The sequence below is a fragment of the Odontesthes bonariensis genome, chromosome 3, assembly GCF_027942865.1.
Source record: "Odontesthes bonariensis isolate fOdoBon6 chromosome 3, fOdoBon6.hap1, whole genome shotgun sequence".
Classification (NCBI taxonomy): Eukaryota; Metazoa; Chordata; class Actinopteri; order Atheriniformes; family Atherinopsidae; genus Odontesthes; species Odontesthes bonariensis.
Window position 1 is genome coordinate 26,620,660 of NC_134508.1, and position 17,498 is coordinate 26,638,157.

General features: G+C 41.6%; 1 protein-coding gene across 1 annotated transcript in view; it reads right to left on the reverse strand.

The window, feature by feature from the left end:
* The window catches only part of foxj3 (forkhead box J3), a 78,060-nt gene that overhangs the window by 43,258 nt on the left and 17,304 nt on the right, over positions 1-17,498 (reverse strand). The window contains exon 2 of the mRNA XM_075461321.1: positions 316-796. Within this exon, the coding sequence (XP_075317436.1) occupies positions 316-636 (321 nt within the window). The 5' untranslated portion in view covers positions 637-796. The remainder of the gene's footprint in view (positions 1-315; positions 797-17,498) is intronic.

Below are 17,498 nucleotides of genomic sequence, written 5' to 3' on the forward strand. Positions count from 1 at the left end.
CTTTAAACTCTTATACAAATGTTGTCAACCACTTATTACAAAATGTACGGCTAAAGGAGGATTTCCAGAACCGAACAAAACAAAATAAAGAAACTGACACAAACCAAAAGGTCTGTCAATTTAGCTTTGAACAGCAATTAAGATGAAATGATTTGTACTTATTGTCAACAAATCTGTGCAATGACGAATGGATCGCCACATGGTCTGACTATGTTATCTGTTCCTTAGCCCTTCACTGCTGTTTCAAAACAGCTTAAAAAGGAACTTTTATTTTTATCGGCGTAACATTTAGTGTGGATGCTTCCTCTTCCTTACCTTCCAGCCACTGCCCGCCTCCCTGTAGTAGGGAAAGTTATCACAGATCCACTGGTAGATCTCGCTCAGGGTCATCTTCTTCTTTGGCGAGCTGTTGATAGCAAATGTGATAAGGCTGGCGTAGCTGTAGGGAGGCTTGCCGTCCTTGTGCTGCTGCACCTCCTCCTGATCCAACGTGGTGTTATGATCCAGTAGGGTACTCTTCTTGCCCATGCCTGGCCCATGGGCATTCTGGGCATCAGCCTTGCGGATGGCTGCCTGCATGGTCAGCTGAGGAAGCCAATCCATGGAGGTCAGGCTGCTCTCCAGCTCCGACGTCATGGTGACGGCAGACTGGGCAAGGGGAAAGGGTGGAGGTGGCGGTTACTGTTGGTGCTTAGTCAAAAAGCGCTCCAGGTGTGAGATAAGATGAAGTTGAGTGGGGATGAAACCAGGACCCCTCAGCTCAGGATGTTAGCGGAGCATCTTCTGTGGGTCAACTCTGGAGAAACAGGAGAGAGACAGGCTCTTATTAGTCAGCTGGTCTTTGTTTAAAGGAGCAACTTAAAAATGGAGGGGGGAATTAAAAGATATGCTCTGTAGAGTTTGCACAAAATAAACAGCCTGTTTGTAAAGCACTCTTATACTTTCTGTGCAGGAGATCTCAAGCCCAGCACTTTCTCCACCACTTGCTGCTCTCAAAGCTGACTCATAGCTGGGACTCCATCTGCACAGAGAGTAAATGCCAAGCAATTGTTTTCACAACTGCCAGCCAAATGGGGGAATGGCTCAGGAGGAATTCCAACTCTCTTGAGGGTAGTAAACGCCCTCTACTTTCTTCCCTGCTGCTCGCCTGCTTCTGCCTCCCCTACCTCCCCCAAACGGAGCCTCTACCGTAAACAAGCCAAGTAGCGTCATCTTGCAAACTGGCTTCTGCGATATGCGCGTTAGTCGTGTTTGCAGAAAGCAGGCAGCCAACAACCCGTCTCACTGTCCCTGTCGGCACACTGCCATCCCCGTCTTAAAATAGATGAGCAGAGAAGAGACGCCAAAAGTTCCAAACATAGGTGAACATGAGAATGTATGGAGGCAAAAGAAACTGAGCAAGATGACACTGCAATATGTATGAGGGAGGCGCGGGGACAAAGAACAGTCAGGAGAATGAGGAGCCTTCAGTAAGTCGTGGGATTTTTCTCTTGACTAAGCATGCTCACACAAGTGAGTGTTTTTCAGTGCAAGTCTCTGTGTGAGCATTTGTAAGCTTGAGTGTGCACCATCAGGCTGGGAATAAAAACATTCCTAACGGACCAGAAAAGGTCACATACAATATCAGAAAGGAAAGAAAAGACTTGCACGTAAACAAATCAGATTCTGCAACTGCAACATTCATCTCATTACGTTCAATTAGTATCTAAAATTTCAAATTTGTTTTACAATTTTTTTTGCTTTTTTTCCTTGTAAATAATCACACACAAAAATATATAAATAAATAAATAAAAATTCATAATTTTATAGGCGTCCAACTTTGATATGAGGAGCACTAAGAAACTTCGTAATTGGGCGAGCTCCATCAGCATCAGTCAGACAGAAGCGCTTTAAAGTGGTCCCTTTCAATTGATCCCTCACAGCAGGGGTTAGCAAGCGCCCAGCAGCCAATTCAATATCTGACATTATCGTGCACAAGCAGAGCAGATGATGAAGGCATTTTTGCACAGCCAAAGAAAATTCAAAGAGAGGAAAAATCAAATCTGGTGCCAGAAGATCATTAATGGCACACTGGTCTTAAATCTTCCTTCATAATCAGGGATGAGTTTCATCAGACACCTTTTTTTTTTTTTTTTTTTTAATGGTGGTGCTAAATGTATTAACATCATTATTCATTTAATTTCTAATCTATTTCTAAAGTGATATTCCCAAAAAAAAAAAAAAAGAAAAAAAAAGAAAAAAAAAAAAACACGAAATAGAAAATATTCGTCTCATTGGAAGATGAAAGTGATGGAAAACTGCAGCTTTGGCCATATGACTGAAAACAGTGAATGCTTTAAACATGCAAATGAAGACGAACCATAAATAAGTGGAGATGGTGTGAGGAGTTTAGGTGGTTGTTGTGAGACTTTATCCCCACTTTGACACTAAGCAAGTTTACGGGACACTAAAAGAAGAAGAAAAATAATAATTCTGGAATTAGTACAGCCACAACCAGACTTGCAAAATACATATTTTCAAAACCAGAGTAACGCACACAGATCATGTGATTAGAGATCTAATAACTCCCGCCTGTATACGCTCAACTAGACTCAAATGGGCCTCATGCCCCAAACTTCAATCTTCTTGCATCTTTTAGTTAAAACAGGGAAGTGTAAGTTTATATTATGTATACATTTATTATGTGTGATGGCTAAACGCAGCTGAAAATGTGATCAAAAAGCAGCCTTTTAAGAATTTATGCAAACTTGTGGTTGCTGGAAGAATTACGACTGTCGCTCTGCTCTAACAAATTCCTGATTTTAAGACCGCTGCATCATCTTGACAAAAATCAGCATTCAAGTAGCTTAATGACAGCTTCTGTGCAGCAAATTCAGCCATACATCTGTGCATGTTTGCAATAGATTCCAACTGAATCAAAATGGGTTTTTTTTCCCATGCAGTTTAACTTTAGCCTGTTCACTTTGAGAAGAGCTGGGTATTTATGAGCTTTTGTGCACCAGTATCCTCACTGCATTCACACTTGTAGCATGACTGCTCAAAGGCTTAAAGGCAAACCTACCAACCTCGGCAGTCAACAACAGACTGAGAAATGAGCTGCCTTGCTGACTGACTATACTGACAGGAGAGTCAGGCCAAGTTCCTCATGACAAAAAAGATAAACAAATAAGCACAAGCTTTCTCCACCCTGTAACTGAAATGAAGGTGACTCATAAGCTGGTAATGACAGCGAGTTTCCCCTTTGAACTGACTCAGATATAAAACAACTTTATGTTATTCTGGGAGTTATCATCCATTTGATTTAGCCGTAAAACGAATAAAAAGAAATATGTTGCACTGGAAATGTTAAGCTGAACTCAGACCACTCCATATCCCATACAGTTAGGCTGTTGCTGTTGTTTAATTATAACTTTATTGATCTATTGATCTTATTGATCCATCTCATCTATTAATTGTTGCTTCTACAGATTAAAGGAAAACAACACAGTTTTGGCATGTGGCGTTTGTCGGGAGTCCGAATACTGAGATGTTAAATTGTGTCAGAGAAAAAAACAGAATAAGACTAGTGTTGCACCGATACCCATACCAGTATCGGGTGGGGCCCTGATCGGCACTAAAATGGTGGTATCGGTGAGTATCAACAAATAGGGCACCGATACCATTTCCGATACTTGTATGACACTTGAACGTAGCCCTCTCTCTCCCGACACTCGCTACACTGTGTTGTGATCACTGTGCAGCTATCGCTATTGGCCTGCTCCAGAGCAATGAGAGCGGGCCAATAGCCGCTCTTAACCAATGCCGGGGCAGCTTTTCTATGTGTGAGGAGCAAGACGTCTGGCGACACGGCACTCTGTCAGCTGGGGAGGGTGTCGTTCGCAGTCATCTAGAGCTGCCGGCGACGAAGACAGCTAGCCAGGGGGAGTTTGCAGCGCGAGTGTGAGGAGGGGAGGCTGGGTGCCTCCTGTAGTCAAAACAGCGTCCACGATAGAGAGTGCTGGGCCGCCATCGCTCCCTGTGCGGTCGTGACAGCGCACTACCAGCCGACAGCCAGTTATCGTCTTCGCCGTCCAGCAAAGCCGTTACCCCGGGGAGTTGGACGGCGGCACAAGCTCAGACCCCGGGGGAGGGTCTCGCCAAGTGGGCGAGTTAAGTATTCCTCTCCTTTTAACTTCGTGTTTATGTGTAGGTCGGCCTATTGTTATGTGGTATTGATTGGTGGGGTTGCGTGGGGAGGAGTGACGGGTCTGTGGTTAAACGGGCGCCATATGCTGCAGGTTAGCCGCGTGTTTTGTGGTGTGTTGACTGTGTGTGCTGTGTTTAAAGCGTGCCTTAAAGCTAGTGAAGCTAGCCTGACTTGTAGTGGGTTTTCATTCCGTGTGCTGTGTTAAGGGTTAGCCTGTCGTGTGTGTCGCGACCAAGGAAGCCTGCGGTCACAATCCTTCTCTCTCTCCATTAGATCGGAGCCCCCCACCCCATGTGTTTTATGAACTTGTAAACTAATAAAGCTTGTCCTCCTTTTGTACATTGCCCTTGTCTGTGTGGTTGTTCTAAGGTTCTGACATCCTTAACCTTATTCAAAGGTAAAGACCCACATTTATTACACTCACACTCACTTTTTCTATGTTGCACTATTTTGGCCTTTGAGAGCCAAAAGTTTATTCAACTGTTGTCACCCATACCAGGTAGGCAATAAAAAGTTCTACTGGATTCACTTTGTATTAGTCTTTTTCCTGTTTCACAAAGGTAGGCAGCAGCCTGACAAAGCCATGATAGCAATGATTTTACATCCAAGTAGTATGCAGCTCTTCATACACATATATATATATATATATATATATATATATATATATGTATGAAGAGCATTATTTTTTTTTTTTTTTCACAAATTAACATTGTTATCATGATTAGGCAATATTTGACATTTTTACCTAATGCTACCTATCTTTCAGTTAACCAAATAAAACTAACTACTGGCTCAACAATCCAGATCATGTAAAATTCAATATTCTTCGAGTACATTAAAAAAGGAAACATTCCCAGGAAAAGGGTCAACAAGCTGGTGTCTATCAGAGGTGATGAGGCAAGGGCGAGGGGCTGGTGGAAAAACAAAAAGCCACGGCCCAAAACACAGACACATCCCATTTGACCTTGCATGCTAATGATCCAGCTGCTTCATAATCTTTGGGGCCAAAATACCGTCTTAATTAGGAAACCTGGGCGGTGGCAGGAGTGATAAAGCGCAACACAAGAAGGCAGTAAGATCACCCCCACCTCCTCGCCTTCATTACTCAGACTGTGGGACAAGCCCAAACCTGCTGCTACATCAGGAAGCACTGTCTGAGTATGTTCACCAGCAAGTCTGGGGGTGGGCTAAGAAGTTCCCAGGAGGCAGGCTAGAGGAGCATAAAAGACGGAGGAGATAAAAGAGTATAGGTGCTGGTGAAGGGCACAATTTAGATGTCTTCAGATTTGGCAGAGGGGGTCCCGTCGCTGTCATCAATAAAAGAAAACTTCTTTTTCTCTCCACTTTAATTTGTTTTTAGAAAAGAGCTGCAAGAGTATTTTCAAGGGCTGAGAGGGGAAATGGATGGTCAAATTCATTCTCTATTCAACACTCAAAAGTTTCTTTATCCTCTTGGGATTAATGGTACATTTAGCTCTGAATGGAAAATTGAAAGCATTTTTGAAGCATCTTAATTTCCCCAAGTTCTTGACAGGACTTATCATCAGCGGTGCTGCCAACAGAGCACTGACAGCAAATCACCGATTGTGTTTAGTGTTTCAGCTGCTTAGTCTGAAGTGATTCAGTCGAACTGACAGCATGGTTATTATACATGTGCCAGGCTCTCTTTTGTTCAAGAATCCCAAATGAAGCAACAAACTGAGGAACAACCAGGGATTACTCAACACAACATGGCAGATTACGTCAACTCCATCATGTTAAGCAAGTGTGTACAGAGATGCAAGTCAGCATCTGTGTCATAAAATTAGTGCCGTCCCCCCTCTCCACTATTGCAAAATTTATGTCTCTACTTAGCAAGCACTTAAAACTTTTAGTACTCCTAACAATGCATGGCCCAGGGTGAAATTAATATTTCAACTGTGGTATGGCTACAGTGAATGGCACTTAAAAGTTTTCAACTTTTCATAGCATAAGCACCAATTTAATACTAGTCTTAATTCAGACACTACTTCAGCCAGAATGGAAGAGTGGCGTATATGTAGATATATGTAAATAAATGGGGAAAATATGCTCATCTTCAATGCGCCGAGATGCGGATGTGGGAAACTCCAAATCGATTTGCAGATAATTGATAAGTTTGCATTGATGGGATGCAAAATTAGGAACTTGGAAAAACAGAGGTGAAGTGCCCCAACCGTCTATTGTCTATATCAGTGGTTTTCAAACTGGGGGCCACCAGGGGGCGCTAGGGGGGCCTCAGAAAATTGGAGTGAAGATAAGAAAAAAATGCAAAAATAAAAAAATGTCACATGTTTTTTTAAAATCAGTATTGTAAAATACAATTTATAATAATATATCATATCGAAATGTTATTTGCCATGCTTGTCTTTCTGATTGGCTGCCAGTCAAAACATCGTAGACCTGGCGGTTTGCGCCTGTTCTCAAACTAGCGTGTCGGTAGCTTAGCCAAAATGGACAGGTTTTTGACTAGGAAGAGACCGAAAGAACTGGCCAACTAAAAATCAGAAAGTATGATGCAGCAGACATTAACTTTGGCTTTACAGTCAGACAGAAAATTGGCCACGATTGCTCGAAATGCGTCCGCTGTCTGGAGACCCTCTCAAATGAGGGTTTAAAACCTTCGAAACTTCAGCGTCATACAATACAACACAAAAACATCCGGCAGAGTCTGACTTCTTCAGACGTAAAGAAGAGCATTTAGTCAGGCTGCATTCACACGGCAAGCTACTGTCCATGAAGAAAAGAAAGAAAATACGTTCTAAAAGTTGATGTTTCTTTACATATTTTGTAGCATTGTCTGTGGTTTGCAAAGGGGGTCCCCGGCCAGAAGCTAATACTGTTTGGGGGGCCTTGGCATGGAAACGTTTGGGAACCCCTGGTCTATATCACAGTCAGAGCTAGCATTTGGAAACACATTTAACTTCTGTGAAGTTGAACAAACATATTTTGGAAACACAACAAAACAGATTGACCACGTTACACACCGGTCGAGCGGGGAGAGGAAGAAAAACACTTAACCAGAGGACCATCGAGCATACGATATCAGAGCTTCATCCCAACTCGGAAACAAGGGGAGCAAATTACATACTATTGCAGCTTTCAGTGACTTAGAACCAGGGCTTTTGTGTTTGGTTATGCAATCTGGACCTGAGATGTCCAGATGTCCAGCAGTAACCAAAAATACTCAAAGACTCTTTTCCAAAGGATCACCAGTTACTCTAAATGGTATTTTCTGCATTCCGTAGTGCAATATGTTAATTTAGTTTCCCAGACCTACTAATGAGTACATTTCAAATTCATAATTAATTTTTACTTTGGTCTTAATATTGCTATAGTACATAGTGGTAAAAAAAAAACAAAAAAAAACAAAAAAAAAAAAAAAAAAACCATAAGCTCTCAGCAACAAATCAACGTAAAATTTTTACAAACAAGTCAATGTCAACGCTGGTGTCAAGACTTGTGATAAAAACTGCCTATAAAGTTAAGAAAATACTATAAAAAGCTCACTTAACTCTTGTCACATACAACCTTTACACAATGAATGAATGACAGGCAGAAAAGAAGGAAGTACACACGCTAAAGCAGAAGTACCAGAATCACCATGAAGGGGAAGAAGGAAAAACAAAAGGGTGAATGAAATTGGTTTTTACCAGTTAAATTACAGTGAAAGTTGTTTTTAGCAAAGAAAGACAAATCAGCTTGCAGCTCCCACTTGAGAGCGGTGTTAAAAGGAAAATAAAACTAATAATAATAATAATAATAATGTAGCAATAATTTTCTATGTAGGTTGCACTTTTGGCATTTCAGAGGTCAACTCTTTCATCTTAGCTGACAAAAACTGGAGCCAAATTTTCAGAAGTATATATATTTAAAGTGTCGCTTTTACCACTGTGCTACAGTTAACCCATCTAATTCTCCACCAACAACATCTAGCTGCTTACCAAGAAGAACTTCCCTTCAAATACCTGTGCATTACCATCACTTCCTCTCTGAGGAAAGAGTAGGCTATTCAGCTCACATTTTCACTCCCACTTACAGACAGAAGACCGTTGATAGGTACCAGGCCAGTGCTCCCCTGCACTTATCTGCAATTTCCGCGATTAATCCCCTTTTACTCCAGTCATGCATCCGTCACGAGTAACACTCCAACAGCGTGCGTCTGCTCGGCTCAAGAGACACAACCATTAAGACCTGTGATGACTCTAATGTTGTACATCGCTCTTCAGAATTGCGAACATGACGAATGTTGCATTAAAAACAATGTCACTAGGCTTTAAACAAACCACAATAAATATTTATACCAGTGATTGTTAAATGCTGCCCATACTTCAGTATGAGTAGAGAGATCCAGCAAAGCGAGAGTAAGCTCATTATGACAAGAATCTTCCTGTACTGTGATTGTTACTTGGCAAAAGGGAGGGGAATCGCTAAGCATGCTCCTTCTTATGCCTGAAGACTTGGCACATGCACTCCCAACAACAACAACAGTGATGTAACCTGGTAACGAGTCTTTGGCATCTTTACTCTCGACTGAAACCTGGGTCATACCTTCCCTATCAACGGTATTATAACAAGCGTGGGAGAAGCCCTTGTTTTCCTAGCGATTTGCAAAAAGGTACAAAAAAGGAGGGGTGGGAACTCTGCTCACCTGCCCTTCAGTCAAAGGAGACACTCTTCACTTTTTCCACCCCTGTAGGCAAAAGGCTTAAGGAGTTATTTTTGAGATCTGTCAAACTAAAATAGCAGCGTGCCTCTATATTGTGTTTGCACGTGAGCTCTGCGATCATGCAGCCAACTACTCTAAGCTTCATCTCCATTGAAAAACAAAAAGTAGGTAACAGCAATGCCAAGGCAACAGCTTTGAATGTCAGTTTTCCCTCTCAATTAAAGGCTTAATGGTTCTGCTGATTCCACCCCCAGGAAGAAAGCATTAATAACCCAGTCCTTACTTGCATTTTTAGGTTGTGTCAGTTATCGCTTCACAGCTCACGCGGCTGAGCACATTGTTCAGCTTACTGCGCCATACAGGAGAGCTGGCCACTGACTGAGGACCTTCACTGCTTACAGAATGTGCATGTTTTACAAGGCAAGCCATGTGTGAGTGTTATTAGTAGGCCACATTGTGTTAAATATGGTTTTAAGACTCAGGTAGACAGATTCTCTGCTGTTCTCTAAGAAAAGAAAAGCATATGCATGCTCTTTTTGCTCCCTTACCCCCTCAATCCCTCTTCGCCTGTGGTTGAACAAATCAAGTCCATAATTATTCTGCCAATCAGTCTAGAGCACAACTGTGGCTGTGGGGCAATTAAACGCTGAAGAGAGAGTTGTCGACAAGCCTAAAGCCTAAGATTCTTCAAAGCCATCAAACCTAACGAAAAAAAGAAAGAAAAAATGGCAAGCGACACCTTTGTTTTATGAGACGGTGCCAAAAAAGAGGAAGTCTCCTAAACATGTAGTAAAGACAAAAACCACCCAGGTGCTTCAAACAGAGTAAGGCGAGCCAGACGTAGAGGATCAAAGATATGAGAGCCGTCTGGGGATCAGCTGAGTGACTTCGGGCTGTCTGGAGAGGCCACAAAGCAAGTAACAGGCTTTGTAACCCCTACATCCAAATAGAGCCAAACTAAGAGAGAAACATGGATATTAGATATCATATATATGGTCTCAGCAGTCAACCACATGACATATTAGTATGCATTTGGTATGGATATACAGACATAAAGATACAGATAGAGAGGTCTAGACAGCTGAGGGAAGCACCATTCCCCAGCTCGCTGTGCAATCTGGAAGGTCAATGCAAAGACACAAGACATTCCAGTGATGGAAAAAGCCAGGGGGATGTCTCTGTATCCCTAACAGCTTGCCTGGGAGGTGGCCTTTGTTTTCAAGGTGGCAAGGGTGTCCTGACACCAACCATGCGAACCCAATTACCCAAGTCCCACGGCCTGGGGGCCCGCATTAACACAGTCCCCCTGGGAGGTTGATTCCATGCCAGTCTGGCAGCCTGCAAGATCCTGCTGCTGAATCACAAGCAGACCACTTAAGAAACTGGCAGAACAAGCATTAGGTGGCAATCTTGAAGGTCTTTCCTCATCTGCATCGGCTGAAAGCGGTTTGGCTCAATATTTCATATCGACAACAAACAGTGGTGTAAAATTAGCTCAAATCTGTCTAATCGAGGTAATAAATCTATCAGTTTTCCAGAAAAAAAAACTTGGAAGTCAGGAAAGGTCTGGTTCCATCGGGGAGCACAATTTGTTACTTTTTTTGTTAATAAGACAGATATGAAGTCCCATCTCAGACCTAAAGCTGAATTCAGTAAACGATAACACACCCATCCTCCACCAAGGTCAAAGCTGTTGTTTGTAATTTTAATGAAAGTTATCAATATCAATCTATACCAAAATCAAGAGGGTCTTCCTTTTGCCAGCACCACAACCATCTATCCAGTTCATCAAAATCCTCCATCTCGGCTCTCACCTCGGTCAAGACATTAATCATTTAGTCACAATTAGGTAAAAGAAAATAATGCAGCAACGTTTGATAAAAATCATGCAATCAGGTTTTGTTTTGTTAAGATAACAATTCATTGATTGTATTTTAACTGTGAGGATAAGCAGCTCCTCTTTGTCTTATGTGATAGTGAACTAAATAACTGAAGGAACGAGTAATCTGATTACATTGCAGGGTGTTTTATCAACACCAGTATCGATGCTACAATCTAGAACTTAAAGCAAAACTTGTAAATATGCAGGAAGTTTTCCACAGATGGGAAACATAACCAGATGACAGTTTCTAACCCCCGCCATTTCTATCTTTTACTCTGTATTTTTCTGTATTGCATTAATAAAAACTTAAGTGAGGATATCATGCAGTCTGTAAACTTTCATCTTTATCTGAATAAATTCAGACACACTTGCTGCTCATTGTTAGCTCAATGAATCTTCCCTAATGCACAGACCTCCTATCTGCTTTTCACACTATACTTTGCACTTGTCTGTTTATATGAACTGATACCATTATGTGAGCCACTGCCAGCATTTGAAAATCTCACAATGCTCAAGCTTGTCATCTCCTGCTGTGGCACTTGCCAATATTGTGCTAAGAATACAAATATGCAAGGCATTTCTGTAGTACACAGCTAAACAGACCTGGCTCCAACATAGTGTGTTACAACATATTACGAGCACGATCTCCCCACAGTTTGATCGTCAGCGATATCAGTTAGATAACCAAGACAGCTGCCACACTACGTTCAAAGTGGACTAATGGCCGCACCTCAGAGTTTGACCATGACGAGACAAACAGAAAACAAACACAGGTGTAAGTCAAAGGTAATTCTCCGACACCGACGGCTTCGTCATGATTACTGGACCGTCAGGGTGAATCCAAGTTACAGACACCTCAAGCAGCACCTTTAGTCCTGAAGCTTATTGGTACGTTCTTAACAGGCAGTAACAATTTAGTACTGTTTTTTTTTAATACTAATCCCTACACAAATATAACTCATATCTAACTTACACATATCTAAAGTGTACTGTGATGCTTAAGGGACATTTCTTTTGTGTCCTGTAATTGAAATAGGACATAATAAGGCTCGGTTTAACGCGTACACGTCATTTCTCTCTGAAAGAAAACATGTGTGAGCACATTTTCATTTGCCTAAAAGATGCGTTAAAGTGAAAGCCTGCTAGGATAACCCAGGGGTGTAGTGAGTGTGGGCAACGCATGTTCAGAGAGAGAAACACAGAGCAGGAATCAGGTCATGAATTTCAAATCCAAAGATAGTGGATCAGCACTTGAAGCTCTAAAGCTGGAGCTGAGAGAAGAAACTGTAACAACAGTCACTCTCTTTCACACCAACCAGCACAAAGTAAAAACAAAATTCAAATAAAGTTGAAACGACCTGAGATTTTGTTCATCCGTTAACGATGTTCCTCTCACGTAAAGTCTAAGATCACCTTTATTTAGGACGGCACTGGAGCTGGAGTTATAATTAAAACCATTTAGCTTCTTAATCAATTTTCAATCTCTCGGCAATAATTAACTGCATATTAAAGAGCTTACTGCCTGATGGAGCTGGACGCCTCTTCATCATTAAGCTTTTGAGTCGCTGCTCTCTGACTCCTCGTGTCCCATTTCACTGGTTTACCGCACCTCCGTACAGGCTCGTTAAAATGCTCCTCAAGTCACCCTTTACCTGCGGATGATAACACAGCCCGCTGACAACATGCAGCGTGTACAGCACACGGAGCCGTGGTAACAGGTTACACATAAGCTGTCAGAGCTACACCGGCAACCGTGTAAGTGACAACTATTGCAAGGTTTGTAAGCTGAATAAGAAATAAAAGCATGTCTGAGGTTTCAGAGCATATATGGTAGGGATGTGCAAAATAATCGTCATGACGATGCATCGCGATTCTAATTTTCGCGATCTACTGCATCGATTCTGGACGCCAAAATTCCTTTAATGATAGGACACATGCAATTGATGCATTTCGCTTCAAGGGATGTTTGCAATATATGTATATATTTTTTATAGTTTTATAAAGCCTATGCACTTTTTTTTGTCTGTACTGATCATCCCTATTTTGTTATTTTAAGTTGTATAAATCCTATGCACTTTTTGTGATGAGTGTGTCCAGTAATATTTGTTTTAATGGCAATACCTCCAAAAGTTGTTTCAATAAATACAGTTATGAATTGATTTGCTTTGAGTTATGTATCAATTGAAGACACTATCCAGATCATACACAGCCAGTCAGCCACTGGTAATGGCTGTATTTTTTTTTTTTAAGTATGTTCAGTGAAAATATCGCAATGCATCGCGATGTATCGCAATAATTCACGTATCGTGATGCATCGTGATAGAATCGCATCGTGGCATGTGAATCGTGATTCAAATCGAATCGTGACTTCTTTGCCAATACCCACCCCTAATATATGGGCAACCGTGGCTTAAGTGATAAAGCTCGCCAACAAATGCAGTTTGATCCCAAGACCCTCCACATGCCAAAGTGTCCTTGGGCAAGATGTTGGCCCAATCCCAATACACACCCAAAGGCTTAATTACTGAACCCTCACTGACTTAATGGACGCTATAGCGCAAGCTCTTGAATGCATAAGTCAAGGAGGGCAAAAAAAAAAAAAAAACACAAGAGGAATGGCGCACACCATCATGACACTGGGTGATGCTCAGAAACAAAGCACGACCATAATGAAAAAGAAAAGAGCACCACTTAAATCTACTTTATCACAACTGCAGATGCCACAAATGATTCACTTCATACTAATACACTTCTTTCAAATTAAAGCTTTTTTTTTTTTTTAAATATTGCTAAGATGGAATGAACTGGTTATTTCAAAGGTCAGTGAGTTTCTGTGAGTCTGATTCACATGAACTTTGTTTGCTTTTTTCTCTTAAAGCTGCAGTCGGCAGGTTTTCAAAATTGCGAGTCTAAAGTCGGAAAATTCGAACTGATACAACTTTCAGGTCCCTCCCCCAACCTCTAACAAGCTCCGAATCGCCCCCCAAACCCCTCCCCCTCTGTGGACGAGGTTGTGCACGTGAGTTCACACCAGTGTGAGCGCACACAAGCTGGGGCAGACTCACGCTCAGCAGCGTGTGCACAAGCTGTGATTGACAGGTAGGATTCCTCCACCCTAACTTGATTGGTTAAAAACAGCTGGGAGCGCTCGGTTTTTGCAAGCATGATTACAGGCTTCAGAGGGAGCTACAGATTTCGTTATTTTTCCTAAACAGCCTATTTAATATTCTCCTTTCAGAATCCCATGACAGTTCAAGCTAATATGACTAAAAAAAATGTTGCCGACCGCAGCTTTAAACAATGTGACCCATCAACATGGTGAATAGCAGCTTTCTTCAGACCTACAACGTGGCACAATATACTGATTTGCTGGTTCCTGCTTTTAAAAGGCTGCTGGTATAGCCCTTCTCCCATACTTAATGCATCTAAGCTTGTTGCATTGCTTTATGAGGTCTGATGTTTCAAGGTCATGGTTGAGTCGGCAAGTTTTCCCGACAAATGTTTGGCCGTTCCAGCCGTTCATTTGCCATTCTTTTACCTTCTAAAGTGAGCAAGATTTTAATTTCAGGAAGACCGGATCGTTTTTTTTCCTTTCTTATGAGATCAAGTCTTAGCTTCTTTGGAAATATGAGACTGTAGTGTAAGGAGGAAAATCTAAAAAATCTAATCTTTTGTTTTGAAAAATCAACTGACAGTTTAAAGCCTTTGACCTTTGCTCATTGCCTGGACGCAGGCAAATAACAACCTGCCGTCCTCACACGTCCTCGTTATGAGGACAGGCTCAAGTTGAGTCGTTTTGTACCGCCTCACTTACAAGAGACGCATGCACAGACACACCAAAATGTTGCTTCCTCGTGGTCTTTTATAAAATGTAAGATGACAACAGAGAAAGAAATTAGGCCTTGGTGCGCTTAATTGTTTAATTAAGTCGCATGGACCCAATTTCCGTCTCATCTGTGTGCATGTTCCACAGTTAAGTCTGTAGATGGACAACTCAACTCAAGGACAGGATGCATAATGGCTTTAAAAAGTCTCTTTCAGAGCCTTAGTACACTTGGCGGCTTGACAGAGAAACAACACTGAGAAACACACGAACTAAGCGAGAACACACCTAAAAGTCTGTAAGTGTAGAAACTCAGATTTGGCCACTGATGGCAGGCCAGAGCCTTACTACTCCACTGCTACTTATGTGGGACTGCGTACATGAACCAGTGGATAACAAATACACTGCAAGACATTTTGTAGAATGTAGCTATGATTAAGAGGCATTATATAAGTGCAGACCATTTACATTTTGGCTGAGAAGCGATCATAAATCTATGACCTTCCCCTTGAGTGATAATGTACACTGCATTGGAAATTGCACAACCTATTACAGGGATTAAAAGTCACGAATCAGTGGCTTCACACTTTTTTTCAGTCTATTATCAACGATTCTAAGACAATGTAGCCGTAAAACAGAGAAGAAGTTAAGGTTTTTGACCAGAATTTTCCAGAATCTGGAATTCCTCTTTCATCACCACATATACCAACACAATATATTGCAAGTCACAAAACTATATGGAGTCAGTGTATGTGTTGCGTGTAGACGCCATATTAAGATGCGCCCAATGATCAAAACTATAGCATAATTGAACCGACATTTGCAACCGAAACAAATTAAGCAGTGCTGCAAAACACAGCGTGTAGTCCGATTAGCTGCTGAATTTACCAATTCTGCCTTGCGTCACTATGTGTGTCACTTCTCTGTGTTTATATAGCCTAATAAATTCCTTGGGCATTCTCCAGATGACTTCCATGATAATCTGGGAGCAGCTTGGTTTTCATTTACTGCTGACAAGGACAGACAAGTAGAGTAACACATGAAACTGAGTCTGTCTACACCACGACAGGGAATAACTGGCCAGAATTTTGTTTTCACGTGAGTAAGACAGCCGTCAGTGTCTATACCTGTTCTCCTGTTCTCCATGCTCCGTTCCAGACAATTTCAATCAATTTGGTTCCCTGGAGACAATGTTGGTATTTATATGGGTGTGGATAAAGGGGGAAAGGTAGCAGCAATCACTGTTGGTTTAAGCTATGCAGTCAAAATGCCCACTGGCAAAGAAACAGACTCATCACTGCGAGCTTACTGCTTTATGACAGCCACAATAGGTTATAACAAAACCAGAAGACTTGCCTTAATAAACAGCAAACATGTGAGTTAGGCTTGGTGTTTTTGGCTGCCACCACCTTACCTACAAGACCAGATATGACTGTTACTCCAGTATATTGGCAGTCTGCCTCCGTTGCCTTTGTATAAAAACATTAGGGCAAATAAAAGGATTTCCTACTGACTACAAGTCTGTTTACAAAAGATATGACAGCAATTTGACACAATAGAAAACCAAAACAAGCAAAAACATGACTGAAACCAAGTTCACGTGTCAGTTAGATCTATTTTTAGAACTGGACAACACATATTTAATGCTGCCTGATTAAAAAAAATAAAAAATGAACTACTCTTAAAATTCCTTTTTCCATCTTTTCCATAGTTAAGAAAAATAAAACAGACAAACAAACAGAAAAGAAAACAACCACGGCTTATATCTGGCTTTTGAGTGCAATAGGAAAGTGTGTAATCTGCATTCAGTCCCACATCAAATGACCTTGCAGCAGTCACTGTTATTTTTTAGTTCTGGCTCCCGTCAGCATTGATTGGAGCACAACACCTGGATCCATCCATCCATCTATTTTCTATACCCGCTTAATCCAACTCAGGGTCGCTGGGGGGGGCTGGAGCCTATCCCAGCTATCATTGGCTGATAGGCAGGGTACACCCTGGACAGGTCGCCGGTCCATCACAGGGCCACACAGAGACAAACGAGAAACAACCATGCATGCTCACACTCACTCCAAGGGTCAATTTGGAGACACCAGTTAACCTAACATGCATGTTTTTGGGCGGTGGGAGGAAGCCAGAGTACCCGGAGAGAACCCTCACATACACAGGGAGAACATGCAAACTCCACACAGAAAAGCGATGGTGCTAACCACGACAACTGGATGCACAAGCTAATTTTCAACGAGTGGGCGCAGGAAATTTGGTAAAATGCTTAACAACCACAACGTCTCACATAAAGGTTATGAGACCAAAAAACAAGACCAATTGAATTTAGCTGTCTGCAAGGCAACAGGCAACTTACTCTCAGTCCCACAGTGTCCCTATTTTCTCAGAAAGTCAGAATTACCAGAAGTTGTGCTCCAACACTGTGGAGGCACTGGTCATTAAATGACTTTACTTCCAGTTCTCTGAATGCTGTTGTCCTCAGAGTACCGAGGGTAAGCATTTTCACTTACTACAAGATACTACTTGACTACAAAAAAGTATCAAAATGCTTTAAAAATGAACCAAGATGGTTTCTCAACACAATCTTAGAAAAGATGGCATTAAAGGAGCTTTTCTTACTCCGTAGTTTAAAGAAAATTACGCCACATTAGCAGATGAAACCTCCAATCATTTAAATTTTCCAATCACATTCAATGATGATGAGACAATAAACAACTGAGGCCCATGAATATCATAGCAGAGGACCACTCTACCAAACTGAACATTTGAATCAGAGTGGAACAATCACCCTGCCCAAAACATTAACATTTCAATATTCTTTAATCAATTTGCAATCAAACCTTCATGTCAGTTAACCACGAGGCCCACACTTCAGCTCCAAATGAGCACTCATCCTCTTGTCAGTCAGTGGCAA